Here is a 26,902-nt window from a genome sequence, read left to right on the forward strand (position 1 = left end):
CAATTTTTCCTGTTAAGCACTTGAATACTCACATAAAAACTGAACTGTTAACTATATTACAGAAGCAAGTAATAATCTTTTCTTTGTTCTTTTTTTCTATGATGTTAAGCTTAGAAAAAAAAGTAAATCTACCACAGTGTTAAACCTTTTGCAACGCACACTTCCCTACTCACATTATCTAAACAAAACTGGAAGACACAGACATGTACGCTGCTTGCGAGGTCAATAACACAGAAGATCCCAGAAATAGAAGCTGTGATTAGAACTGACATGGAGCACGATATCATTGGGAAGGTCTGGCTAATCTTTTTCTTCTCTGCTAACAATATTTTAATTTCTCTCTCAAGACAGGGGCCACATTATGAAAGAAAATAACTTTTTAAACATGCATGTGTGCAGGATGGATTTTTTTTAGATAACTTTCTGATGCAAAGGGCGGAGGAGCCAACTAGAAGAGGTGCAGGAGGGCCAATGGTACCTGGGGTGGATTAGAAGGGGGTGGTCAGTAGGTCAGAGAGGTTCTCCTGCCCCTCTGCTTTGCCCTGGGGAGACCACACCTGGAATCTTGTGTCCAGTTGTGGCCCCTCAGTTCCAGCAGGACAGGGAACTGCTGGAGAGAGTCCAGCGCAGGGCAACAAAGATGCTGAAGGGAGTGGAGCATCTCCCGGGTGAGGAAAGGCTGAGGGAGCTGGGGCTCTGGAGCTGGACAAGAGGAGACTGAGGGGTGACCTCATTAATGTTTACAGATATCTAAAGGGTGAGTGTCAGGAGGATGGAGCCAGGCTCTTCTCGGTGACAATCAATGGTAGGACAAGGGGTAACGGCTTCAACGTACATTGTGGTATTGTATGAAAAAGAGAAAGAAATTAAACTACCTCGTAGATCTGTGCAGGCATATTTGGGTGCGCACATCTACAGATGTATGTTATCAACTGCGTATGCCTGCCCAGAAAAACAGCAAGTTCCTGGGTTACCTCAGCAACTTTTGGAGGAACTCCATCGCCAAGAACTTCCCTGATGAAGCACTGTTGAGTCATATAATACGAGAGTCCACAGGTTCTCTTGAAAGCATCTTTCAGTCGCTTTAGCTCTATGTCTGTAACTGTGTTGAGAAAGTAGAGAGGAAAAACATAGTTGGTCAGCAAAAAGGTCGCAGAAATGTAATGGCTTAAGGACCCTCCAAATCCTATACACCTTATATTTTACCTTTACAATGATAAGATAGAGAGAAATTAAATGCATGATTTCACCTCCATAGCGGGAAAACCTGACTAATAGCAAATGAGATCTAATAACCTAATCTTCCCAAAACAAGAGACGTGAGGTAGACCTAAAGTTAACATCAATTATTACAACAGTTCACTGCCTAAGTTTTCTCTGACTACAATAGCGTATTATAATTTGTTCTAAATTAAGCACCATTATCGTCACACAAAAGGCAAATAAGCTTGCTTTATGATCAATTTTATATTGCATATAAGCCAGAGAAACAATCTGTAGCCAACAGTGGTGAATATTATCAAGAGCAGCTCCAGCAGCATGCTTCAGGTAGGTTCATCTAGCAACCAGTCTATTGTTCCATATAAAAAAAATACCACCACTTACACGCTGATAAGACAGTACAATGAAGCATGAATTTAATGGAAATAATACCGTTAAACTTTGGAATAAATGTAATTCTTCACCTAAGACCTTCTTGCACAGTCAGAATCTGATTGTCAGCTAAAACCTGTTCAAACTTGTTCACAATCTGTAAGTGTGAGAAGTTCGATGACGTCCCGTTCATACTTGCACAAGAGCTTCCTGAAAAGCAGCCCCTGCGTTTGGGTTTTACAAGCACACAGCAACTTTCTAACAAAGTGTAGAAGCGAAGCGTCTCACTGAACAAACCAAGTCCTTTGTCAGAAATCAGAGAACACACCGTGACCTGGACCAATGCAAGTTACCGTGTGGTGTAGAAAGAGCGACTGACCATCTCGAGGCCAGAAGAAATGCTGCCGTACATGGTACCTACTTCACTGCATTTACAGTAAAGCATTTTCCTTTCCTTGATATAACAAGCCAGACAGAAACAACAATGGCATGGCCAAAAGCTTGTCAAGCTTTTTGTCAGCCAAAAGAAAACCGAACACTTTGAGTTTAATCCAGTACTGTCTCTAAACCTTCTACGTTTCAATTCATTCATTCATTAAAAAATCACAGACTATGTCATTCTTCCTAGGCAACTTTCACTAATACAAACCTCCTCTACGTTACCTTGGCTGGATGGTTTCCAGTGGAGTTAACGACAGTTTAACAGAAGATTAGTGCTGCTTCCAGCTCTCCAGGGAATATTTGAGCTCCAGTTTGTTTAATAAAGTTTAAATGAAACCATGCAACCTCAGCTAAAAATGTCACCACAACTTACAGTAATTGTAACAAACCTTCAGCTCATTCAACTGCCGAGGATATTTTTAGTTTAACAGTGTTACTTAAACTTAATGTTGTTTATATGGATTTATGACTCCTTATATTTTTTTTCACCTCACATCTGTCCAGGTAATGATTTGTGTAATGCCTTCCAAACAATCCTGTGCTGGAAACCAGCCCCTTTCCACCGCTTTCACTCCACGTATTTATCACCAAGTCATCCTGGAGTTTTCCTCTTAGAACAAAACTCTACCTGAAGCTCAATCAACCACACTCAAATCTAAAGTCTGTTTTGTATAAAAACTGTAGTCCAAACAGTATACATAAATAATGTATGCAGCACAATTTCTCTTGAGGCAGCAGATATTGTTCTTTTTGCTTACCCATTGTGTAACAGTGAAGTACATCCTTAGATGTACCTTAAGTTCTGTGTAACTAAACTATGCTGGCGGAAATCATCCTTACAGCAGAGCTCTGGCCAGTTTTGCAGACAAGAAAGGCTGTAAGAAAGTAGTTAAAATCTACCTTTATTTTTTCAAAAGACGCAACACTAGGAACACTCCTGCAGTCAAGAACAGAACTGCCACGCACCACAGGCTCTGCTTGGCACCAGCCACCACCGTGCACCTAAAGCAAGAACCAACCCAGTAGCTTATCTCCCCATCTCCCAGCGTGTGGCTGCACTCCAGCCACCTTGCGAGGAAGTTCAAAGATTTACAGGTGCACCAAAATTCACAAGCAAGCACAGCTACATAAGATGGAACTGCTCACGTGTCAACGTTACGCATTGCAAGAAAAAACCATTCCTTCTGAAGGTTAAAAGAAGTGGTCAGCCAGGCTTAATGGATTTATTACAGCTTATACGACATAATTACTATGTACCTTGCCTGTGACATGTGCAATGAGAGTGAGCACAATAAACACACTTTAAATTCCTGTTTAATATTTATTAGGAAAGTTGGACCAGCCACAAAAAATACCTTCCTTTCCAATGCTTCTTCCCCTGCGCTTCAAAACTCAAGCACAATCATGCAAAACGCAGCTTTCAAAAGCACACACTTATCTGCTGTAGCAAAGAATAAAGGTATAGCATTTGAAATTTAATACTGCCCAAGACATTCAGGCAAGAGACACTTAAATCTTCACGTCTTAAATGTCTCAACACTAAAATGAATGTAAATTCTACTCTGCATCAGGCAGATGTCTGATAAACGATCTAAGATACTCTGTAAAAGTGCAATAAACTACTACTGAGGAGCTGCTTTAATCAGTGCCAAGGACAGAATCCCAATAGTTTCACTGAGGGTAGGAGGAGTTAATCTGCCACGGCTGCTACAAACTGGGAGCCAATTAACTCATCTGTAACTAACTTGACACAAACAGCACGTGTATTTGTTTTCTTTCATCTAATTAAAGCAAAGCCTGTTGAAAAAACATCAGTGATTTGGTAACCTCTGTTCACAGCAGAATCACAAAAGCAACGTGCAAATCACCACTTCCATTAGTATGAGCAGCAGTAACAGCACCAAAAACCTGATAAAATCTTTAGGTCTCCAAAGCCTAAAACATTTCATTTGGCTATATCAACAGAAATTATTTCTTCTAGTTTACGGGTGACCAGGAGAAAAAAAAACAGCGCCAAATCAAGACAGAAGACCACAATGTATCGACAATGGTGAAAATCAAAACAGGAAACTAATTACTGCGTAAACAGGAAGAAAAAAACAGAAGATAAAAAGTTCAGTTAAGGTGAAGGGTCAAGAAACTTTGATCTCATCTGACTGAAGCATTTTACAATGTATCTAGTAGGGGCTGATACTGTTTCCCTGAACTATGGGCATCAAAATGCCCGCAGTACTCTACAAATCCAGGTACAAAAACCTGAATTCCCAATGTCACTTCAAAAAAATAATTAAAACAAAGCCAACGCAGCCCTGCAGATCTCAAGTATACCAAGTAAGCAATAACTTGCAACCATCAGCATAACACTGCATTTACTCTCTACTAAAAATAACCAAGCCTGAATTTGAATAAAACAGACAACTCGATCATCCTGCAGAAAGCAAGCAAAACTCACCTTCCTCAGGCTCTTCCTGACTTCCAGCTTGGGTTTTAATAATTCTAATATTTTGATATTTAAGTGATAATTTTACAGGTTCAATATCAAACTCACAGGGCATATAATTTTCTAACCAGACAATTATCTTGCCTGTAATCACTTGCTCAATATTTCCCCCAGGAACCTTCATCCTAGTTATACATGGAGATTTTATTACTTTTTCCATTAGTCTTTATTGTGACTTAATGGCTGCAGCTATGAAGTTGTCAAGAACCAAAGCAAGGCTAAAAAGTTTCAAAGAGGTAAAACGTGCAAGTGAATGTAAAGCACGTTTGGGCACAACCCCAAATAGGAAGAATAAACTGCAAAATGAGATAAATGAACCAGCTATGGCTAAGAAGACAAGCTCCACGGCCAGCCAGCCCTGCCAAAAGGAATCCACTAAAAGACAATAAAAAAATTCTCCCTCCCCTAATGGAAAAATTAATCTGTTCTTAAGGAACCTTTCATAAACATAGTCTCAAAAATGGCACCATTCAAATGACACAGTGCATCTCGCTAAGGACTTAACAGTGTTAACATGACATTTACCAATAAAAGGAATGTGAGGATAACAGCAACACAGTTCTGGTTTAAAAAAAAATTAAAAATCAAATTATTCCATCCATTTTTCCCCCCTACCTACTCTTTGTGGGGTTTTTTTGGTAGCAGTGGCTCATCCTGGGGATAAAGCTGTTCTTGGTTCTATTAGACCTAACCATAATACATATCAAAGGTTTAACATCTTGTGTGTGCAGAGCGGAAGAAGATTTAGTTATTACAATAGGATTTGCCAATTTTCTGTAACATGAATACTTACCATTTATGTGATGCTTTTAATCTTCAAAGAGCTTACTTCTCACAGTTACCACTCTCAAAAAGAATGCCATTAAGCATTATTAGCCTGTTTCATCCATCTGTAAAGTCTCTCCACCGGGGCGCACACTGTCACATCGCTATTTGCATTATGTTTGCTCCAAGCAAAGCCCATCAACACAGGTTCTGTGACAACCCTTCCCACAAGCCCAGTGTGGACAGGAATTGCTACATAACAGCCCCAACAGGGAAATAATCCTCCCACCATCTGAGCACTTCAGTGTTATTGGCTGTATCTTCCATCCTCAGGAATAGAAGGAGCTTGGTTTTATACGCTTCCCAGTCCAAACCTATGAGCTACCAAAGAAACCTGGAAGAAACTGAAAATTCAGGAACCTAAGAATTAAAGTAACATTTATCATACATACGGCCATGAATTTAAGTGCAATAAACTGCAATATTAGAGACAGAAGTAACTACTGCTATCCATTCAAGAACTGGTAAACTCATCCCCAGTGACTCAATAAAGCCATTTCTAGCTCTCGTTAATCACAGGGTGTCACCTTTGTGGCCACAGGCCCCTGTCAGACCATTTACAGCTTCTTCCAATAGAAGGTGCTGTTCCTGCACTGGATGCTCCGAATCGGTTCTTGGGGACCCAGGAGAAGACACTCATGGGTCAGAGCAGAGGTGCACGGTTTACATGGTTTTAAACACAGAGCATAAGCCATCTTGCAGCTATACTATGCATTGTTCTTTAATTTAAAAAATACAGTCTAGGAAAAGAAAAATCATGTGGTTAGGTCCAAGATTGGAAAATAGAGACCAAAAAGTTCTTATATGAGTTTTCCACTGATAAGAACCTCGGTAACCACCCTCCCCAGAATACAGTGCATGCTCTTCTGACTGTGCCAAGTGCTGCTGCTGACTTTTCTAAAGGTAATACTGCCTCAGCAATGGGGAGTGCAAATCCACTTTTCCAATTTATAAACTAAAATCTAGGGTTTAACTGCAACACATTGCTGGGAAAACGTGGTAAAAGCCATCTAGAAAAGACTAGGAAATTTCCAGTGCAGAATAAGATGTAGTTTCTGGTAACACCTACCAGTCAGAAACATGGATTGAAAGGAAGTGCTTCTTCAGCCCAGAATAGACTCATGATGCCATATTCAAGTTCATTTTTAGAACAAATCTAATCTGCAAAACTGAAGTTCTCATAATTACTATCCCGATACTTTCAGTTCTTTTTCTCCACATCCCAGACTTATTAAATTGGGTACTTCCTGTTCTGCTCTGGCTTCTGAGTTTCTTCCACAATTTTTTCCTTCAGGGTTTCAGAATTTTAAAAGAACAACATTCCAAACTAATGCGTAAAATTGATCATTTCAAACAGCTGTCAAAAAATCCAACTTAATGAGACTTATGATCATTTGTGGAGTTCCACTGAGACAGTAGCATATACCTGTTAAAGTATTTCAGTTCATGACTCGCTGCCAAAGCAGTCTGCCAGAGGACAAAACCTGAGCATTTCCATTATCACTACAAATTAAGATAAGGAATATCAATTCAAAACACAAAAGGAATGTAAGTATACATTCTATATTAAATACTTTACATGGAATTAAATTGTACGAGTAGGTGACAACTGAAAGATCAGCCAACAAAAAGATAGACACAATGTGAATAAAAAACACAGCTAATGAGGAAAAATTCAAAAGGGCTTGTAATGGGTTTTAGTTTTAAAGGATGAAGAATACATTTTTATGCAGAATGCAATTATCTCTTGTTTTGGCCTGCTGACATTGCCTCTCGTAACTTCTGGGTCCAATTGAGACTTCAAACTAAGCAAAAGAGCTTCAAAGGATAGTCCAGTGAGTTCGAGCAGCATCCTTGTCGCAGAATCTCGGGACGGTTTGCGGTGCATTCCACATTAGCACAATGGTAAACTCATCCACCTGTGCATCTTATGAATACTGCTCCAGAAAAGGGGTCCTGGTTTTGCTCCCAGTACACCCTGTGGTAAGCACAACGTTGTCAGCCCCAGCAGCACATCTCCATGCAAGAGTAGAGGAGAGGCTGTTATGTGTTGTGATGGGCTAAAAGGAGAAGGGAGAGGAGGATTTAAACACCCGAGAGATCACGGCATGTCACTTGATACGCCAGGTCACCCTACCTGTGACAGCTAATCACTTCAGCACACGGAATGATTCAAGTAACTATTTCAGTGCTTTCGCCATTTCATGTAGATAATGGGAAAGAAACCCTGGTCATTACAAACAGCTTTATCATTCATCCAAGCCTCTCTCAGGCATTTCCTATTTTGCCTCAAAACCAAATAAAGGCCTTGTTGCAAACGTTAGCGTATTTTTTAAAGTAATTTTTTTAAACTATTAGATTATTTAGCCAAGAAACACACATCTCTATCTCCTAGAACTCAGCCACATGTCAGTATTACACTAAGATAATGAAGGACTTTTTTTTCATTGTCATTATAATGAATGACTTAACGGTCCCCACAGAAAAAAATGCTGTGATTGATTATAACTCGCATCAGTTTTTAAAGAGATTGGGTGAACCACTACAAAAACAAGACACAGACACATTTTGTTTCAAACCAAGACCTGAACCCAGCTTATACTGATTAAGAATCAGAAGTCCAGAAGTGCTTTTACACCAGCTTAATAAAACAGCAGTTAAAAGAGATGCGCTCATTCCAAACATGATCCCACTTATAAGAAGGATGTCAACCCCGCTCAGCTGTAAACACAAGCTCACCAAAAAAACCCCACAAACACACTTCTCATAGGTGTTCAAATTCATTATGTAAAAAAGAAATGCTAAGCATTATCACACAGCTAAACTGAAAACACCAAGGCTATATAGACACAGTCATCACTAACAGAAGTAAAATGTCCCTGAAGAAATCATTAAAGAGAATATGCATTAGGATTTTGCCACTCTTTAGGCTAGCAGGGTACTTTTTATTCTAGTAAGCGCTAGAAATAATATAGTATTCAAAGTTTTGTGAATTAGGCCCTTTCAAACTCTTAAGCAAAATCTACCTTAATGGATTTTTCTTCTACATTCATCTTTGCCCAAAGGCTTCATTGCGTCATTATGTAAATGACCTTTTCATAGGAAAATTAAATGTTAAAGTTGCTTTTTGTAGTTCTTCAATACAGCAAATATCACATGGGCATTCACAGTCATTCAGACTAAGTATAACTTAAAGAAAAAGCAATCACTCCAAGCAATAGAACAAATTAAGAAATAACTCGCTTTTAAAATGGAAAGTCTTATTTAAAATTAACCTCCAGAACTTTCCTGTACAGTAACTTACACTAGGACATCATGAGTTCTATTATGAACAATATTTGTATTTGGAATTTCTTCTTGGACCAAAAGAGGTCGGGATTATTGTAAAAATAATAAGTAGCTAAGCCATACAGATGCCAGGGATAAGAGCTCCAGGACACACAACTCATTAGACCTACCTGGCACTCTACACGTACTGAATTGTTTAGGACTACTGTATGTATTCACAATCTGACCACAAATACACTCAATTTTCAGAAGATAGTCTGTCATGTTAAAACTGGCAGACATTAGTAGCACCAGTTTTTTTCAAACACAGAAAAATCATAATCAGTCCTATCACAAAGCAGCAGTTATGCAATAATCTTAATTTATACAATTAAATAGACATATCACGCCTCACCTAATCACATTACTTGCTAATGCTCTTGTTCAGTCTCACAAATCTTGTCATCCCTTCGCAGGCCCAGTTTTTTGAATGTGATTTCATTTTTTTGAGTACTAAAGAGATGAATACCGTACTTATTTTATGCAATGAGACAGGAGGCTGGCTTCCCTTTGAGCAGAAGGAAGGGGGTAAGAGTTATTTTACTCATTTCTCCCATAGTGCCAGCAGCCAGAAAGCCTGATACTGTCACAGGTCAAGTACAACAGGACTCAAGGAGCCCCTTCTTTTTTTCTTTTCTTTCATATTTCATTAGAGATGCTTCATATCCTTTTGAAAAGCTTCCTAGTTTCTATTTTTGTCTTATTTTAATTTCTCTGTAGGACACTGTCAGGTAGATTTAGAACTCTGACATTATATTTCACAAAAACAAGGCTTTACAAAATTCAAGACAAACAGAAATATTTCACGGGAACTATCAGGTTGGAAAGTATCTCAGGAGGTCACCTAGTTCAGCCTTGTGCTTGGAACTGGGTCAACACGGCACTCAAACCAGCCCGCGGGGGCCTTTGTCCAGGCAGGTCTTGGAAACCTCTAAGGATGAAAGTTCAACAACTGTCTCTGGGCATGTATATTAAACACACACACACAAAAAGAAAGGCCTGCTGTTACCAGAGTGAAAACTAGAACCTGATTAGAAAGAATTGACCATGAAAATAACTGATTTTATTGATTAAAATACAAGAACAAGCCATGTTCACTGGAGTAAGGCGTTTGACACAGTCTCCCACAGCATCCTCACAGCTAAACTGAGGGAGTGCGGTCTGGATGAGCGGGTGGTGAGGTGGACTGAATTGGCTGAAAGGAAGAAGCCAGAGAGTCGTGGTCAATGGGGCACAGCCCAGTTGAGGCCTGGATCTAGTGCAGTGCCTCAGGGGGCAGTGCTGGGGCCTGTATTATTCAATATATTCATCAACGATTTGGACAAGGGAATAGAGTGTACTATCAGCAAGTTTGCTGATGACACCAAGCTGGGAGGAGTGGCTGACACTGGAAGCTGTGCTGCCATCAGAGATCTGGACAGGCTGGAGAGTTGGGCGGGGAAAAATGTAATGAAATATAACAAGGCTGGAATGATATTATCTATTTACGCTCATTTGGCAGCTTTCCTGACCACTTTGATTTAAGTCTCTAGGAACACAACGACAGGATAAAAATGCACCTAATATTATGAGAGTACTGTTATTTAGAGACACAATTCACCTGCTGAAGTGAGAAACCAGAAGGCCCCCCAACATTTATTGAGTCATATTTCAAGGTTTTGAGGGCTTTTTGCTTTAATATGTTCAACTGTTTCTTGTTTCTGAAATGCCTGCATTCTTAAATCCTCTTTTAACACTTACATCCATGAGCACAACCAACACGTCCAACATCTGAACACCTACTTACCAAGTTACTGCCATGCTTGGTCTTGGGAACCATCTAAGAATTAGTAAAAATCTACTAAAAGGTATGCAATTAGCTCCCTCAGAACCACAGCACTAAGCAGAAGGCAACGTTTTCCTCTAATTTGTACGTTTTTCAACTGGTATTTTGTAAGGAACTTCGAAAGACCACAAAAGGCATCTCAGGAAAGGAAACTTACTGTTAGTTGACAAGTTCACTATACAAATGTTCCTCATTTCCAATAGGAAATAACTTGGGCAGTTATAAGAAGAGGCTGAAAACCACTGAGTACACTTCTCTAAACTTGGAACCTGAAGTACAAGAAGAGAAAGTGGTCACTGCAACTTAGCACATGAAAAATTCCAGCTAAACAACCTCTCTTCTAAGAACAGCCTCTTTTCATCAGTTCGTGGAAGCTGTAGTACAATTCCCCAAGCCACTGGTGAATTGTAGTACACATTCAGCAGAGACTACCAAGGTATCCTCCCAAAACAAGCACCAGAACCGAATGCCAAAGTTGTGAAATAATTACTGCTCGGTGAGTTTGAGTGGCTCCTTGCAGCTCTACGGATCTATAAACAGGAAGTATGAAGCTATGGCATTCATACCTGCTTTCATCATATGACAGAGCCCTACAGCCATCACATACTGGCTGACAGAACAAGTCTCGCTGTATGATCTAGACCGTCTCAACAGTGGATTCTATTCATTCTGATAGCTAAAAAAAAAAAGGAAGGCTGAGAGAGATTTAAGTATTTACATCACATGCGTCTCAAAAATCAAAGCTTCTTAAACAGAAGGGCATGGGTTTATGCTTCTAGAAAACAACATATACTGAAGAACGTTCACCTACCTATGGTGTTGTTCAAGCACTGGTTTTCAGATATGAGAGAAAAAAAAGCAGAGCAACTGCCTTTGTGGGATACAGAAAGAGGAGAATAAACCAGTAAAATGGCTCCCTGAACATTTTTCCTAAAAATGCATCTGAGATTTAAAAAGTTAATTTCATATTCTGGCATAATAAAAAGTAGTCTGGTATGGGCTCAAGGGCTGAGCCCATGGATTTTGTCACCAGGTAGAGACCAAGACAACCTCAAATAGATGATTGCATATTTGCACAGGTTTTCCATCATTCGTTTGTCAGATTTATTACATCTGTACGCTTGAGGATGTTAATGATCAGACATCAAATATATATGCCTTGATTTAAATAAAACAAATGTAGCTATTTTTCAAATTCAATCAAGACACAAAAGGTCATTAGCAAGATTTATCCCCTGTCCATCACATCACATTAGTCTTTGCTGGAAAGCATACTAACTAACCTTTTAGTGGATTAAAATGGGTTTTCATTGCTTTGACAGGCTTGTTGTTCTGTAATTCGTAGCATCTTTGAGATGTACAGAAAACTGTCTTCAAAAACTACTATTTCATGACCTCTCCAGAGGCAAATCCTGTGAAATTGATACATCTGCAGGTTTTGCTTCATTATTAGCTGGTGTTTTAATCACAGGTACATTTTTTTTTAAAATACAGTATTTTTGTTGTTCCTCTTTTTCTCAGACATCATTGTGCACAAAACAATCCACAATGAAATGGATCTATCGGCAGCCCTCATTTCTCCAAACAGTACACTCGCTGGTCACACTGATGCTGTGGCAGTTTCCCCTTCCGCCATCCCAGCAAACACGTAACAAAAATTCACTGTGCTTTAAGCAGAGAGAAAACTCCGCCTTTCTCTATCACACAAATTTGACAGGTCCATTATTCACTGACACCTCTTTCGTTTAAGTGGCTACCTGACTAAATATTTAGCATACATAAGGTGAAAATGGTCTGAGTTAGCATGACCTGCTCTAAGTAGCATTCATAGAAACTTTGACTGTAGGTTCTATAATCTCATCATTTTCAAGTGCCTTAATAAATTTATGCTCAGTCTGTGATTATATTCTAAAAGTTGCTTAAGCAGAACACATGAACAATCACTGGAAAATACAGTCCTTGGGGATCTAAATAAATTGGCTGTCAATACCACGTAGCCACCTCTTTCCTGGGGAATCCTTATTAAAATATTCTACACACAACACAGCATAACACAGGAGCTACTGTGCTGGAGCTAATACAACAGTAATAGAAAGTTCCTCCTTTTATGAAGTTTTATTGGCCCAAAGACAGCTCTCTAAGGAGTCAATGTCAAGGCTGCCAGCAGAACAAGATAAAGCAGGCTCTAGAGCCTTGGCATACAGCAAGGCCTAACCCTGGGCAGTGCTCAGAACGAGCAGCCAGGCAGCGGGATGGACAGACTGACAGTACAGGAGGCAACTGCTCTTGGAGCTTAGGGTAAGAAAAAAACCAATGAATTTAAGATCCACATTACTAGTTTATGCCGTCACAAACTTAGTTTTACAAAATAACCAACATCATATGCCCAGTTTGGAATAAAGTGCTTCTTTTACTTCATCCATAAGGACCTGCCCATGAATTTCACCTCCTCTCAAAGCAGCCGTCCTCAGAAGGAGGAGCACAGGGTCACAGAGAGCTCTCACCACAAGTTCAGAACCAACCCTGCTCCACGGCAATAGGCAAAGTAGCATCCCTGGCTACTATAAATAAGATGGCTATAATTTGGCAATCTTCGTAACGAGATAAGAGACATCTAAAATAGCATCCTGTACTTTTCAGCCCCAAACTACACAACCGGACACAGGTTTTACAGGGCATGAGGGAAAAAGGGAGATTAACAAGACTCAGCGTGGCCTGCTCTGGTGGACACAGACAATTTCAACATGCCCGTTCACAGGGCCACGTCATCCCCAGCGCAGTCAGCTGGCTGTGCCAACCAGCAGGGAAAAAACACTAAAAAACTGCAGTTCTGTCTCATGCTCTTGAGTGAAAAAGGCCATTAACACGAGACTGCTCTCGCATTTTCACCTCCTTGAATAGAAGTTATATTTTAGCGACAGTTATTTATATTGTGAGTGCTTAACCACAAAAACTATCCTCACCTTCCCAACCTTTGGTTACTCCCAAAATGGAACTGCAATAAATAAAACTGCAGCCATTCCCAGCTCGAAAGTCAGCCTTCTTTTCTGAAGCCTACAGAACCAGCAGCACCCACTGCATTTTTCTAGATATTCTGAACAACTGAAATTAAAACTAGTGTTTCAAAAATATGACCACGACATTCTGAATGATTACTATTTCTACAAGTACAGATAACCGCTATTGATTACATATGAAGAATCCATAGTTGAGGAATATGTACAGTATCACCTAATATAAAACCTTCTCAGCATCTAATGACACAATGTTAGAGAAGGCAGATCTAACTAGACATAAATATATTTAGCTTTTTTTTTTTAATGTTTATGTTTATCCATTATCGCTGCTTGTGTTCACAGAAATGCCACGAGTACCAGCATGGTTCCCTGCAAGTAAGAATGGCCTAACAAATAATGTTTTGATAACTAGCCTGTTTTATACATACAATCCTTCACTGGTTAAGTAAGCAGTGTAGTTATTTAGCAAAACATCCATTTATATTAGAAAGCCTAAAACAACCTTTCTGTTCTCCTACAGAAAAACAGTATTGAATGCCTCATACAAATAGAATAACATCAAAGAAAAATATTACATTTGCTGTGCAAGAAACAAGAAACATTTTAAATAACTTTAAAAAAATTATTGTTATTTTTATGTCAAGCAAACTTTTAATTATGAAACATCCAGATCAACTTCTTGGATTTTGAAGCAGTATATGAGTTTGAATCTAACATCAGAATTCAAAACATCTGTTTCTTCTTCTTTATGAACTTTGGAATATACATCTTGACCAGATGAATGTATTTTACACCAAAGAGCTTATTTTAAATACTTCCTGTTATATTCAACTTCACACCTCTACCAAGTTACACGTATGGATCCAGCTCTTCTAAAACGATAAACACTGTTGCTTTCAAAGACTTTCTCTACTTTCACTAGAAGTGAAATTCTTCAAGGCAGTTATGTTTAAAATTTTTAACGAAAGCGAGTTTGAATCACATGTTTGGTTCTTCTGCTTGACAGAATGTTGCTCCATTTCTTATCTGACATGGCATCCCTGGGAGGCTCTATCATTAAAAAAAATTTAAAAAATATTTAATAAAAATACCATTTCATGTTAATTTGTTTCTCCTTCAATTAACGCTCAATATTTCTTCCCAGTTTTCCCTTATCAATCATTACACGCTTCTCAGATGTAAGCAGAAACAGAGCAGCCATGTATCGCTTTGAGCTTCTGAATGTTATCAATGCTTTAAATATCAAACAGGTGAACTGCTTTAACAGTCTGTCCTACAACACACGAGTCCACAACAGACCAACAATCAGGAAAACTGCCCTCCCTGCAAACCATTTACTGCTGAAAATTACTGTGCCTCTTTGTCCTTGGACTTGGATATCAGTTCTAGAGCAAGGTAGCTGGCAGGGTGCAGCTCACCCGTCTCCTTGGAGCCCTGCAGCTGCAAGCATTCAGCGCTTCGCTTGTTTATGTTTTCCCTTCGCTAGTTCCTCTTTAAATTCTCCAGTAGGAATCTAGAAACGGACTAAACCGGCGACATATATAATAAACCACGCAAGCTACATCCATCTTTCAAGCTGGAGCCGCAGACGCGTGCTCCCTGTCAGGGCCAGCAGCAAGTAAACATGAGGAGCCGGGGGATGTGACAGCGCGGGGACAGGAGCAGCGCGGCCAGGACTGTCACATCGGGCTGCCAGGAGAGCCGGCAAAGCCCCGGGCAACGGCACGGCCGGGGCTGCGGGCGGCGGGCGGCTCTGGTGGCGGCAGCGCCCGCCGGGTGCCCCTTCCCCCGCCCTTCCCGCCGCGCTGCCGGCCGGCCGGCACCACCGAGGGCCACGGGCGGCCGCTGCCAAGGCGGGGAGGAGACCAGGGAGAGGAGATCCTCCCCGCGGCTGCTGCCCAGGCTCCATTATTAAATAGGGGAGATAAATAAATAAATAAGGGGGGGTGGGGGGGAAGGGGGCGGGGAAGGAGCCCGAGGGAGACGAACGGCGCAAGTGCCTCCGCGCTGGGGTCTGTCATGGTGGTGCGAAGAGCCGCCAGACGCCGCCTCGCCGCGCCGCATGCTGACAGGGGCAGAGCGGGGCCCCCCCTTTCCCGCCGCCCCCGCCCGCCCCCGCCGCAACCCCCCCTCTCACCTCGTCGCAGGGCCTCGTCGTAGCTGAGGAAGCCGATGCGGGACTCCTTGGCGCCCATGATGCCCCTCAGTCCATGGCCTCCCCCGCCGGCCGGCTCGGCGCCGCGGAGCCCGGGCTGCGCCGCTAGCGACTCCGGAGCACAGGGCGCGGGCGGGGGGAGGCGGGGCGGGCCGGGCCGGCCGGGGGGAGGAGGCGGCCGCTCAGCGTCCCCGCCACCGCCTCCATGGCGGTCACGTGAGGGAACCCGCCCGCCGCGTCACGTGACGGGGGCGGGGCGGTTACGAGCCGGCGCCACCGCCCTTGGCGCCTCCTAACGGACGGCGCGCGCCGGAGTCTCCACCCTCCCGCCTCGCGTCACATGACGCGGCCCCGCCCCGCCCCGCCTCCCCCTGGCGGCCCGCCAAAAGCGCCGGCGCGCGGCCGCTCCCGCCCCTCAGGCGCTGCCGGGGAAGGGGCGGCTGGCGGGAGCGGGTCTGACACCGACACCGAGCACCGGCGCCCTTCTCCCGGGATAGCGAGGGGCACTGGGGCTAGAAAGATGCCAGGCCTTGCCCGGCTACAGGGAGGAATGGCCTGTGAGGAAGAGCTCCCTCCCACCTGCCCACACGCTTCAAAATCCGGCACTCACGACACTCAGCACTTTCCAAGTGTGCACACGCATCCACCGAGCACACGCTTCGACGGTTCCCGGGGCAAAAAGGCCTCTTGCCCCTATGGAAGTGCTCCCTGGGCACCCTGCGCTCAGCCCTTGAGCCCCTCATACCTCCAGGGACCGCGGCTCCTCAGAAACGCCTCCCAGGAGAAGCACTGCAGGCATGGGGGGACAGTAGGAAGCTCCCGTTCCATTAAAATGGCTTTGTCTGAAAGAAAGACACAGGGTGAATTGTAAAAGGATCAAAAATACGTCTGCCCTTCACTGTTCCTCGGCATGTTTGCTTTTGGTATTCACTCCAATACTCATACAGAATGGGATGATTTCCAAAACATCTTTTGTTACAACATGAAGGCTGGTAACATACCCTGGGTCACTCCCAAGCAGAAAATAAGGACTTTGAAAGAAAACATTGATTTCCAAGGGCAGCTCGTTCCAAGGATTGTTCCTGCACAGAGACAAAGCCCGTGAAAACACCAGTTGCAAGTCACTCCCTCAGTTACAGTTTCCATGCTGAATGATCTTACCACATCAGAGCTGGAGAAAGGTCAAGCCGAAGTTACTTGCTCACTGATGTAAGTTCACCCGTAGGTATTTTTATAGCAAACATTCCAAACAAATTTCATCTCCAATATGTAAAGCTAGGAATGCTGCTTACAGAGAAGCAGCTTGAAGGACAGATTTCTCCTCATCTAACACTACTCAAGTGCAGAGACACTACAAAGAATGAAGCTTTGTAAAGCCTCCTTACATTTTTCTGCCATCATCTGAATTGCTTATATTCTTTGTCATGAATCTAAGAGAATAACTATTACACTCAAGCATAAAATTGCCACAAAGGACCTTTTACCTCTGGAATATAGGCTGTGGGGATGAGGGGCATCTTAAGTGCTTTTTAAAAAGAACATAAATGAAATTGTTTGAACTATACTTCACCCACCAGCCACTTGTTACATACTTATTTTTTGAAGATAAGCTCCCTTATATCCCCTTGTTCCCATGCTACCTTTACATATCTCCTCTTGATATAGTCTCTCACTCAAACAGCTTTCAATTTAGATACAATATAAACTCTTTAAAATATTTGAAGGAATTCAACAAACACAGCAACACGTCGATCAAAAGATAAGTTGACAGTAACAAACAGCTGGAGAAGTCAGTTTATCTTGTGATTAAATGAAGTGTTCCAACTCCTAACAATGGCATTCCTTGTGGCATGCTCCATTTGTGGTGGATCGCTTTTTAGAAGTATTAACTCGCAGCCGAGGAGACGTGTTTAATTCCTGACTTCACTGGGGTAATTCCTGTGTGACTTTATGTCTAGTAATAATCTTTAAATGTTTTGGTTGCTCCTCTGAATTACAAAGATAACAACAGAGAGTCCCATTTTGCTTGGAACGAGCTGCACTGGGATACAGCAAGACCCAAACTAGCAGAGCAGTTACAAAAAGCAATTAGAGCAGGAAGCAACGCTGATGGTGTTGTAAGACTGCTATACACTGATTTCTTCTAGTTTTCACACCAATTTTTCCATGTCTGTTTATCCTTGACTCACCTCCCTTAAGTCTCTTACTTTCAGTAAGTTATATTATTAAACAGCAGGAACAAAACTCCAATAACAAGACTCACCACAGAGCTGACATTAGACTCCCAGGCCTGTTTCACCTACACATAGAGGAGTGAAGGAACCTCTCATGCAATTGCAGCCACCACAGTTTATAACTGCTGTTCTGCATCTATTCCATTCCATGTTGCAACATGGAAGAATTACCAGCATCCCTATCTGTATTTTATAGAAACCCCTCTGCCTCTTTTCAGCTTTCAAAAAAAAACTCAACAAATTGAGCTCTTCCACCTACCCCACTCTAAAGAAGCAAATTATTCCACCAATTCTGAGCAGAATCCCTCTATGCCAGTTCCAGAACACTTTCTCGAGTATGGATAACCAGGCTGTTATTCCATTTTCAGCTAAGGCCTCACCAACACTTTGAAAATCTATTCCATTTTTATCTGTTATGTCTTGACAGAATCTCTACTTGTAGCATAAACAAACCCTGTTCTCAGGCAGCAGAGATTATTCGGTGGTACAGAGGTTATAATAACAACTGGTTTACTTGCTAAATCATAAAAAACAATGCCTAAAAATTATAATTACAAGTCAGGTCCTGCCACCATCCCAGCTTAAGAGTAGAGTCACAAACAGCTGATCGGTGTTTGATGCAAATGAGGAAGCAGAAACACCTAGTGAGGAGATCCTTCCTCATGGTGGTTAATGATGACGGTTAACAACTCCCATGTTTAAAAATGCTCTTTCCAAAAATGGTTAAATATATGTAATACCTTAAAGCTTGCTCCTTTTCACAGCTAGCTGTTTAGAATGATACTGCATTTTTGTATGACATTTTTAAAAATCCAAACTAAATTGACATCTCTTTCATGTCCCAGAGATATAAATGATGTCTAACAAGCAGTAGAATTTTTGTTTGAAGAGTCCTTTAAAATAATTTACTTGATGCATTGTATGCTCCATGGCTTGCACCAAATTTAATAACAAAGATATTCTAGATTGGAAAATCAGAGTGGAGGCTAACGATGGCAGTGTCTTTGTTCAGATTAAATTAAGCATGTTCTCAAAGGCATTGAAGCAGCAACCTAGAGATAAGACTTTGTGTGCTAACCACGGATTAGATCTGGCAGTGAGTTTTTAATGAAGCCTTATTGGGGAGCAGAAGTTTATAGATGTTGCTACTATTTAAATGTTATGTCAAAGGTAAATCAAATTAAGATATAGTGAATTTAGACTTGTATTAGATGAACTGAGCTACTCTCTTCTAGTAGAAAAGTGCTATATATGCAAATCTATCTAACTGGAGACAGGGAGGGGAGGTCCACCCAAGGCATTTAACACCCCCCAAAAAATTAAATTCTTATTAAAAACAAACAAACCAATCCATTAACCCAAATAAAACTACAGACCCACACTAGAAGCATGTAGAAAACTCCATTTTCTCAAATGATTGCAGAGCAGAAATATAAGAGTAGAATTTGTGATTGCATTTAATGGATTCTGGTCAGACGAATCCTACTCACTGCACTAGGATTTATTCTTTTGAAGACATTCATGTGTTTTTGAAACATAGATCCCAAATCTCCACCACAGACACAGCTAACAGAACTATCTTCACCGCCCAGGCTGGAGGGAAACTTGGTGAAGGACTATGAGAGCTGATTACCATCTGTAATTTGCATTTATTGCCACCAGTGAGGATTTGACACACACTGTACAAACAGCAGACACCTCTTCCCCTCGCTGCTTCGCAGACAGTCCGGAGCGGAAGGCAGCAGAGTTCAGCGCAAATATTTGGAAAGAGCAGAAGGTGGGAGAGATACCAAGCCGCAGCATTCAGAGCTAAACTATTTCATATCTTTCTAATTATAATGAACCGATAAATGAAAAAAAATACCTCGAATCATTATCTGCCAATCTAATTTTGATGTTATCAGAGTGAGGGAGAGGGGAAAATGCAAAAGGTTTCCATGAAGAACAACAGAACTACATATGCAAATTGCAACTGTTATCACATCCTACATTTTCTAGGAAACAAGCAGTTTAGAATTGTAGTCAGAGGATGACATTTTGCTACAGACTTCTTCGAACTAGAGGTAAAAAACCAAAACAAAACGTTACAAAACAAAACCACAAAGGGATTCTTACCAGGACCCTCCTGTGTCACATTGTCACCATATAAGCAGCACTCCCACACCATTGCCAGCATGAACTTTGTAGCAGAACATTGCAGGGGTAAAGGTCGCGGCTTTTAGGATCAAAGGTGAATTAAAAAAAAAAAAAAAAAAAAAGAAAAGAAAAAGAGAAGAAAACATATAATACTTATAGAATAGGCTTTTAATAAGCTCATTGTAACTAGCAGCATCAGATAAGAAAATGAAGTCTTCACATTCTTAGGAATGCACACCCTATTTTTAATACATTTTGTGTTTATTTTTTAACCACGAATACTCAAGCAGGATTTCTGCAAACCCAGTAATCATCCCTCTTGTTGAAGGGATGTGTTAATGAATGCAGCACTCACCAGGGTTGCAGTGTGATATAGCAGAGGGACTCTCAGACTGAGAGGATTTGTATTTTTCCCCCTTATTTTCCGTATGAGCGCAGGCCCTTCAGCCCTGGCCTGACAACCGGCCCCTGCCCCTTCCCAGCAGCACAGACACTTCACGCCTTCCTCTTTCCTGGTGAGTTGGTGCCATAGGAGCAGAGTGGGGAGACAGGAGAGCACAGCGTGTCCCTCTGCCCCAAAGGGCTGAGCTCCAGTGACAGCCCAGCCTGGAGGTGACAGGCAGCAGTGCCAGCAGCCCTGCTCTCCACACCCACCTGTGGCAAACACCACACCTGTGGATCAGGTTGTAGCTGAAACAGGAAGAGGGGTTTGGGCAGCAGTTACCAGTTCTCCACAGGAACAGACAGCGAGAGAACTGGAAGCACCCCACAGGCCTTATTTGGGCTGTGGGCTACCTCTTCTTAATTTTGCCACCCCTTTATAAGACAATTAATCCATTCTTTTGCTGAGCCACTTCCCTCTTGGTGTTTTCATTCCGAGCGTTCGTGACAGGTTTATAGCCACGCAGAGCTGCTGCTCGTATTACTACTTAATGTGTAATTTCAGATCATGTTATTAATAGCATTATCTACACAACCAAAGAAAATGAGATACGTCACCCACACTCGTAACTATTTTAAGATTTGTGGGTAGTTGATCCCCCACTTTTACTGCAGTTGCCTGTGAAACACACAGAAGAAAACACCACAAGGCACCTTCCAGTCTTGATCTTCTCTTAAGTGAAGTTTCCCTTCCCTCACACTTGAGGCCCACAAAGACCAGTAAAAAACCTTATTTTTCCCCCTGGCAGCCTTTGCTGACGTTTCTCCAACCCAGAAGAAAAAAGGTGCCACAACTAATGAAAGTCACAAAGTGTAACAAATCAGAAATTTTTATAAATATCACATCCTTCCCAATTTTCTGTCAACCTGTTTGATTATGCTTTACATAGGGAAAAGTGTGATAGAATTAATCAGCCTGTTGGAGTGAACGCTGAAGGAACAGATGAGATTTGGCAAGTCTGCTGCTGGCACTGAAAAACTGTCACCAAAAAAAAAAGGCAGACCTAAATCCATAAGCATGTCATTCAGAAAGTGAGACACGCTACGATTTATCAACGTGACAAAAACTGGTGGGAACATAGATCTCCCATTTCAAAATGTTGTCGCTGTGTAAATTAAGAGTAGTATCTGTCATCAGGAAACAATGGGAAAAGAAATATGTTTGATAAAAGCAATTTTGTACTCTCTTGTAGACAGCAAACCACTGTGTCGTCGGAATGGCTGCGGTTCTATCCTCAGCAAAAAATAAAAAGAGATGTTGTGACAAGAGGAAGTGCAAATAATTAATAACAGAAGATCAAAAGAAAGGAGTGGCTTTGCAAGAAGTGACTAATGTTTACCCCATTCCAGAAAAGTCCAAATTGCACTGTAGAAAGAGGATGCTCGCATCGCCCCCAGAGCGCAAGAGCAAAGCCAGCGCCCAGCAGGCAGCGGCTCACCACTGTGGCACAACGGGGCAACTTTCCCTTTCAAAGAAAGAGCTGCTTTCTTCTCAGCGAAACAGCTGCTGCACATAGGGTCTCCAGCATCTTAGCTGTTTGATTGTTGTGTATAGAAAAAGCAATACCAAAGCATAAAACATGTCACAACTTCATGAACGTTTTGCCAGCAGCTGATACAACGGAAAGCACATCTCAAAACAGCAGGACAGCGGAGTAAAACAAAAACCATGGATCCAGTACCATCATGTCATTTGGCACGTCCTTGCACTTTCGTTAATTCCGTTTCAGATCTTGGAAAGGGAAGTCAAAGCATCTTATCTGCTAATTAAGGTTTTGCATGATTCCAACACTGAACAAAGGACATCACCAAACAGAAACCTGCCAGCCTGCATGACCTCGCCAGCAGACTGATGTCTCAGTCCAGTGCTTTCCCAGCACAGGTAGTGAAAGAACTCTAGGCAACTGCATATACAAATATGTACACACACACTACCATTGATCATAATCCAAAAGTTACACCCCCCTGTTTGAGCCAAAGACACTCCAGACTCTCTACAGATGGGGTAAAAAAAAAAGTCAAAATGACAGACCTTTATGGTCTAATGATAGTGATTAAGGATATTAAAGTTCTTTACGAAGTGCACTGAGTTGGTTCCCTGCCTGTAATCTGCCCCGAGTCAACGAAGAGCTGCTAATCAAGCCAAGAAGGCAACAGAGTCGGATGGCTGGCCATCTGCTCAAACCAACACATCACACCTCGCTCCCCAAACACAGCGCTAAGCCACAACAGGATGCAGATGACCAGATTGTTTAGTTGTCATTGCAGCTGAACACGCAGCAGTGGTTGATGTCTTATGGTGGACTCTCAAAACCAAACGTGACATATCGCCGCTGGACAAATAGCTGCTTCAACGTTACACCTTGTCATTTTTGTGGATTGATTGCACCCATGCAGCAAGGTAACACATTGGAGGTTAACCAAAATTTTTCCTACTATATTAAGTATTTGCATGTGGTTTTATTACATAAAACATACTGTTAAATGATCCATACAAGCCTTTGGCATTGTCTCCCTTTGGTTAGAAGCCCAGCTACTCCTATAAGAGCTTTTGGCCTGGCAGCTCCTTTCAGCTACAGTAATAAAAATTAGGCCTGGAATATTGAGTAGACTCTTCAGCAGATTCTTAGCAATAGAAGTTCAGAGTAGCTGAAGGTTGCCAGATTGTTGCAGCTTGAAAAAGGAAATTGGTACATTCAAGGGAGGGAGCAATTTGAAGTTGTTATAAAGCACTTTGACACCCTGATGATGGGCAAGAGTTCCTCCTCTCGTTTTTCTTTCTCTTATCACTTCCCGGCTCTTTCTTCCACTTTTTATCCTTCTATTTTTACCCACACAGTTAACTAACAGCCTTCCAGTTGAGATTCTGCTGGTTTTAGTGATGAGGTACCAGCTGTGCATCCCTGCAAGCTGCTGCAGGTATGACCTTGAAATTTTCCACGTAGCTAATCAGAAAATACCTTTAAACAGTGTTTCCTGTCTCCCAGAGAGCACCTCTCAATTTTTAGCATTAGATACATATCACTTTATAACATCCAAAGCATTGTGCAAACATTAGCTAGCTAATACCAACCAAAATCACCCCTTTCCCAGCCCATACCCTGTGATTGTCTAAGTAACAGTTCCTCCATTTCACTGAAGCCAGCCCAGGGAGTTCTTTTTGCTCGCTTCTCTGCAGGAATATTAAAATAGAATGAGAATGAAGATAGCTGTTAATTTTATGTCACAGCTAGGAAACCGAAGGTCTTCAGATCACACTTTCTCCTCAGTCTTTTAATTGCAAAATTATACTTCAAAATTCGACACAAGTTTCTCACCTCCCTATTTCAAGCTACTCACAAGCAAAACCAGACAAAAAAACTATTTTCCTTTCCTAAGGTATAGAGCCTGCACAATGCTTTATTTCCAAATAGGTAAAATACTGCTAAATTACTAGCACATTCTAACAGTCCTTGCAATTTTACAGACCACTATGTCAAACTAAACCAAATTATAGGTCAGAATGTACCAATCTTCTCACTATTATCACTAATTCCCTTTGTGTTTTAGGCCCCCCCCCCCCCCCCCAACATGTGTCTTACCAGGTTCTTTGAACCTCTGGCTAGCATTGCTCACTCACTCCATAATTATTTATCACACTAGATCCAGCAACAAGGCATTCACAGCATGATCTTCTCACATTTTGTTTAAACATTAAGTACAATAGCAGATAGCAGGAAAATTTAGACTTAGAGGCAAGACACACTGGAATTTCAATGGAATCAGATGGTTAACACAATTACTGTTAAAAAAATAAAGGGGGGGGGTGTCAAAAAGGATTTGTGAGCAGGACATAATGCCTTTTGTCTTTTTTTCTGGAGAAACACTAATCTAGACCTTCAAATACTCCTGCATCTAAACATGATGCTTAGTAACCTGTTCCTAATTTCATAGTAAGTTTTAATTAAAAGAATAGATGCATCCCCTAAATAAGTTACATCATGACTTCCCTTCCCCTTCCAGATCCTGCACTTTTTGCCTTCGCCATCAGCGCTACGAAAACTCCACAGCGCTTTGGCCGGTGCTGCCCGAGACCCTTGCCTGGCATCCCGAGTTGTTCAGCCCCACTGTCCCCTGTAGCCACCCACACCCTCTTTCCCTGCGCTTGAACTCCACCTTCTCCAACAGAGGTGTGTGTGCCCCACATCTGCACGGCACCTCGCACAGCAGATCTTATCTAGAGCCCTGGCTGTGAATTGCACGAGCAATAAATCATCAAAACCAATTTTTTCTCTGCAGATTAAGGTTATATAAGTTCCGCCTGCCATAAAGTATAAACAGCATAAAATGCACCTCTTTGTGTTCCAGCGTGTTGTGGAAGATCATAAAAGCACTTAATATATTATTTAAGCCAGTTAAGCTAGATAGCACAACTGCCTTAATTAGCAACAATTCGCCAAATCCCCATATGCCAGACAAAGGATCACGTTTAGCATTTTCAGGCTGGTAGGAGGGAATCAGAACATCGCAGAAACTAAATGGCAGGCACTGGGGTTTTTTTTCCTTCCTATCTCAGCAGAGCCCACGTTTCACTACAGCTACCCCACTGCACTATCAATACAAGAGACCGAAACCCACCACATAAAGAAGGCTGCCCTTTTTTGGTTTTATTATTTCAAAGCATAACAGGGTGTTCAATGCTTTAAGAAAACAAGCCACTTGTCTTGATAGCTACATTCTGTAGGCTGGAGGGGAATTTCCTTGCCTTTTTATTTTTTGTTAAGTAAAACCAAAATAAAAATACCCCCAAACCTGACTTCCTCTGGAAAAATCCATGAAACGAACTAAGTGTTAAGTGGAAATTTAAAAATACTCCAAGCATTAGCCGCCCTTCTTGCATACAGGGTCACATACAGGACTAGAAGAAAGGCAGGAAACACAAGGTGGGATATGCATGAAAAGGGCATTGGTGACAAGAGGGATGAGACGTGAATGCTCCCAGCAGCCTGACCTTCGTTACCTCTTGCAACCCTGGCACGCATCACGCGCCCCGAAGCCTCCGCACGCTGCGTGCCAGCGGGCAGCCAGCCCAGCCGCACCGACCGCCCTGGGAATCGCAGCCGTGCTGACACTCCCGTGCAGAGAACAAGACCACTAGAGGCAGATATCAAAACCTGAGAGCAGATACAGATTTGCGAGCCTCTGCCATAAAGGGAGGCTGTGGAATGGAGGCTGCCATGACTCAGAGAGGGGAGAGACCTGATGCAAACAGCCTCCTGGCTTGAGCCCCAATCGCTCCGACCAGTTGTTATTTTCCATCTTGTTCATGTACACAGATACAACGCAGCAGAAATTTTTCCCCATTGAGTTGTTCAGAGAAAAGCCTCAAGGCTGGGAATAAAAAGCAGGACAGGAGAACCCCTTCTGGTGGCCTGACATTTTATTTCTCTGTTGCGAAGAGAGGAAAGTCCTTTTTTATTCTTCTTCAGTTTTTATGATTTATTTTATTATTTTATTTCTCCTCGTTGCAAAGAGAGGAAAATCCCTTTTTATTCCTTTCCGGTTTTTATTATTTTATGATTTTTTAAATGATTTTATTGCTCTCCGTTGCAACGAGAGGAAAACACATCTCTTGGGAGAGCAGCTGTGTGCTGCGGAGGGCTCACAGCACGCCCAAGGCACAAACAGAAAGAGACCCGCAAGCTCCTCGCTACGTCTCCCTGGCACAGCGCTGTGAGCAAGGGGGCTGGCACTCTGCCCTCCCGGCCTATTTCAGTTGACATCAAAACCTGCAAAATTCTGAAGCACAATAAGAAGGACAGCCCTTAACTCTCTTGTTTCTCCCAGGCTGCAAATTGTAAAGTATGGAGGAAGCTGATAATGCTCTTTCAGTTCCTGAGGACTTCGAGCAGATTAAATATATGGCATTAGAAAACATCATTAATAAGCTACTAACAGCTGGCTGAAAATATAAAAGACAAACATCTACAAACCTGCTGAAGTGTACAATAATGACAAAACACCTCAGGATCCACCTACTGACAACGAGGTGTCCAGCACAGAAGACTGGTCACTAGGAGCTTCGAGCATCATGGAAGGTTTGGCTAGCTGGGTCTTCCAGTATGGGAATACTTGGATCACATCTGATTTTGTAAGAGATTAACTGCATGGAATTGATGCAGATGTATTTGTGGCTTCTACACACCACAGCTCACAAATTGTATTTGTGTTCTTTACCACATTAGTTCAAACAAGTGATTAAATGAGCAACTCCCAACACTTAGCAAAAAGGGACTCCTCTGGTATATGAGGTTGCCTCTAATAATGCCACATCAAAACAATAACTAGGTCCAAATTCTCTTTCAGATCTCTTCCTTTGGTACAAGATTTATTAACTTGAGCTGTATTTATTGGCACCCAACTGCAGGG

The 26,902-nt window shown here is 41.9% G+C and overlaps 1 protein-coding gene across 7 annotated transcripts in view; it reads right to left on the reverse strand.

Moving 5' to 3' along the window:
- Positions 1-15,796, reverse strand: part of USP32 (ubiquitin specific peptidase 32) — a 52,423-nt gene extending 36,627 nt beyond the window's left edge. For all 7 annotated transcript variants that reach the window (XR_013923092.1, XM_080357022.1, XM_080357023.1 and 4 more), the window contains exons 1-2: positions 15,666-15,796; positions 975-1,102 (exon numbers count right to left, since the gene is read on the reverse strand). Coding sequence is in view for 6 of the 7 variants with exons in the window: in XM_080357022.1 (XP_080213148.1) it covers positions 975-1,102; positions 15,666-15,723 (186 nt within the window). In the remaining variant the exon portion in view is untranslated. The remainder of the gene's footprint in view (positions 1-974; positions 1,103-15,665) is intronic.
- Positions 15,797-26,902: the final 11,106 nt, after the last annotated feature.

The sequence above is a fragment of the Nesoenas mayeri genome (genome assembly GCF_963082525.1).
Source record: "Nesoenas mayeri genome assembly, chromosome: 20".
In the NCBI taxonomy this organism is placed as follows: Eukaryota; Metazoa; Chordata; class Aves; order Columbiformes; family Columbidae; genus Nesoenas; species Nesoenas mayeri.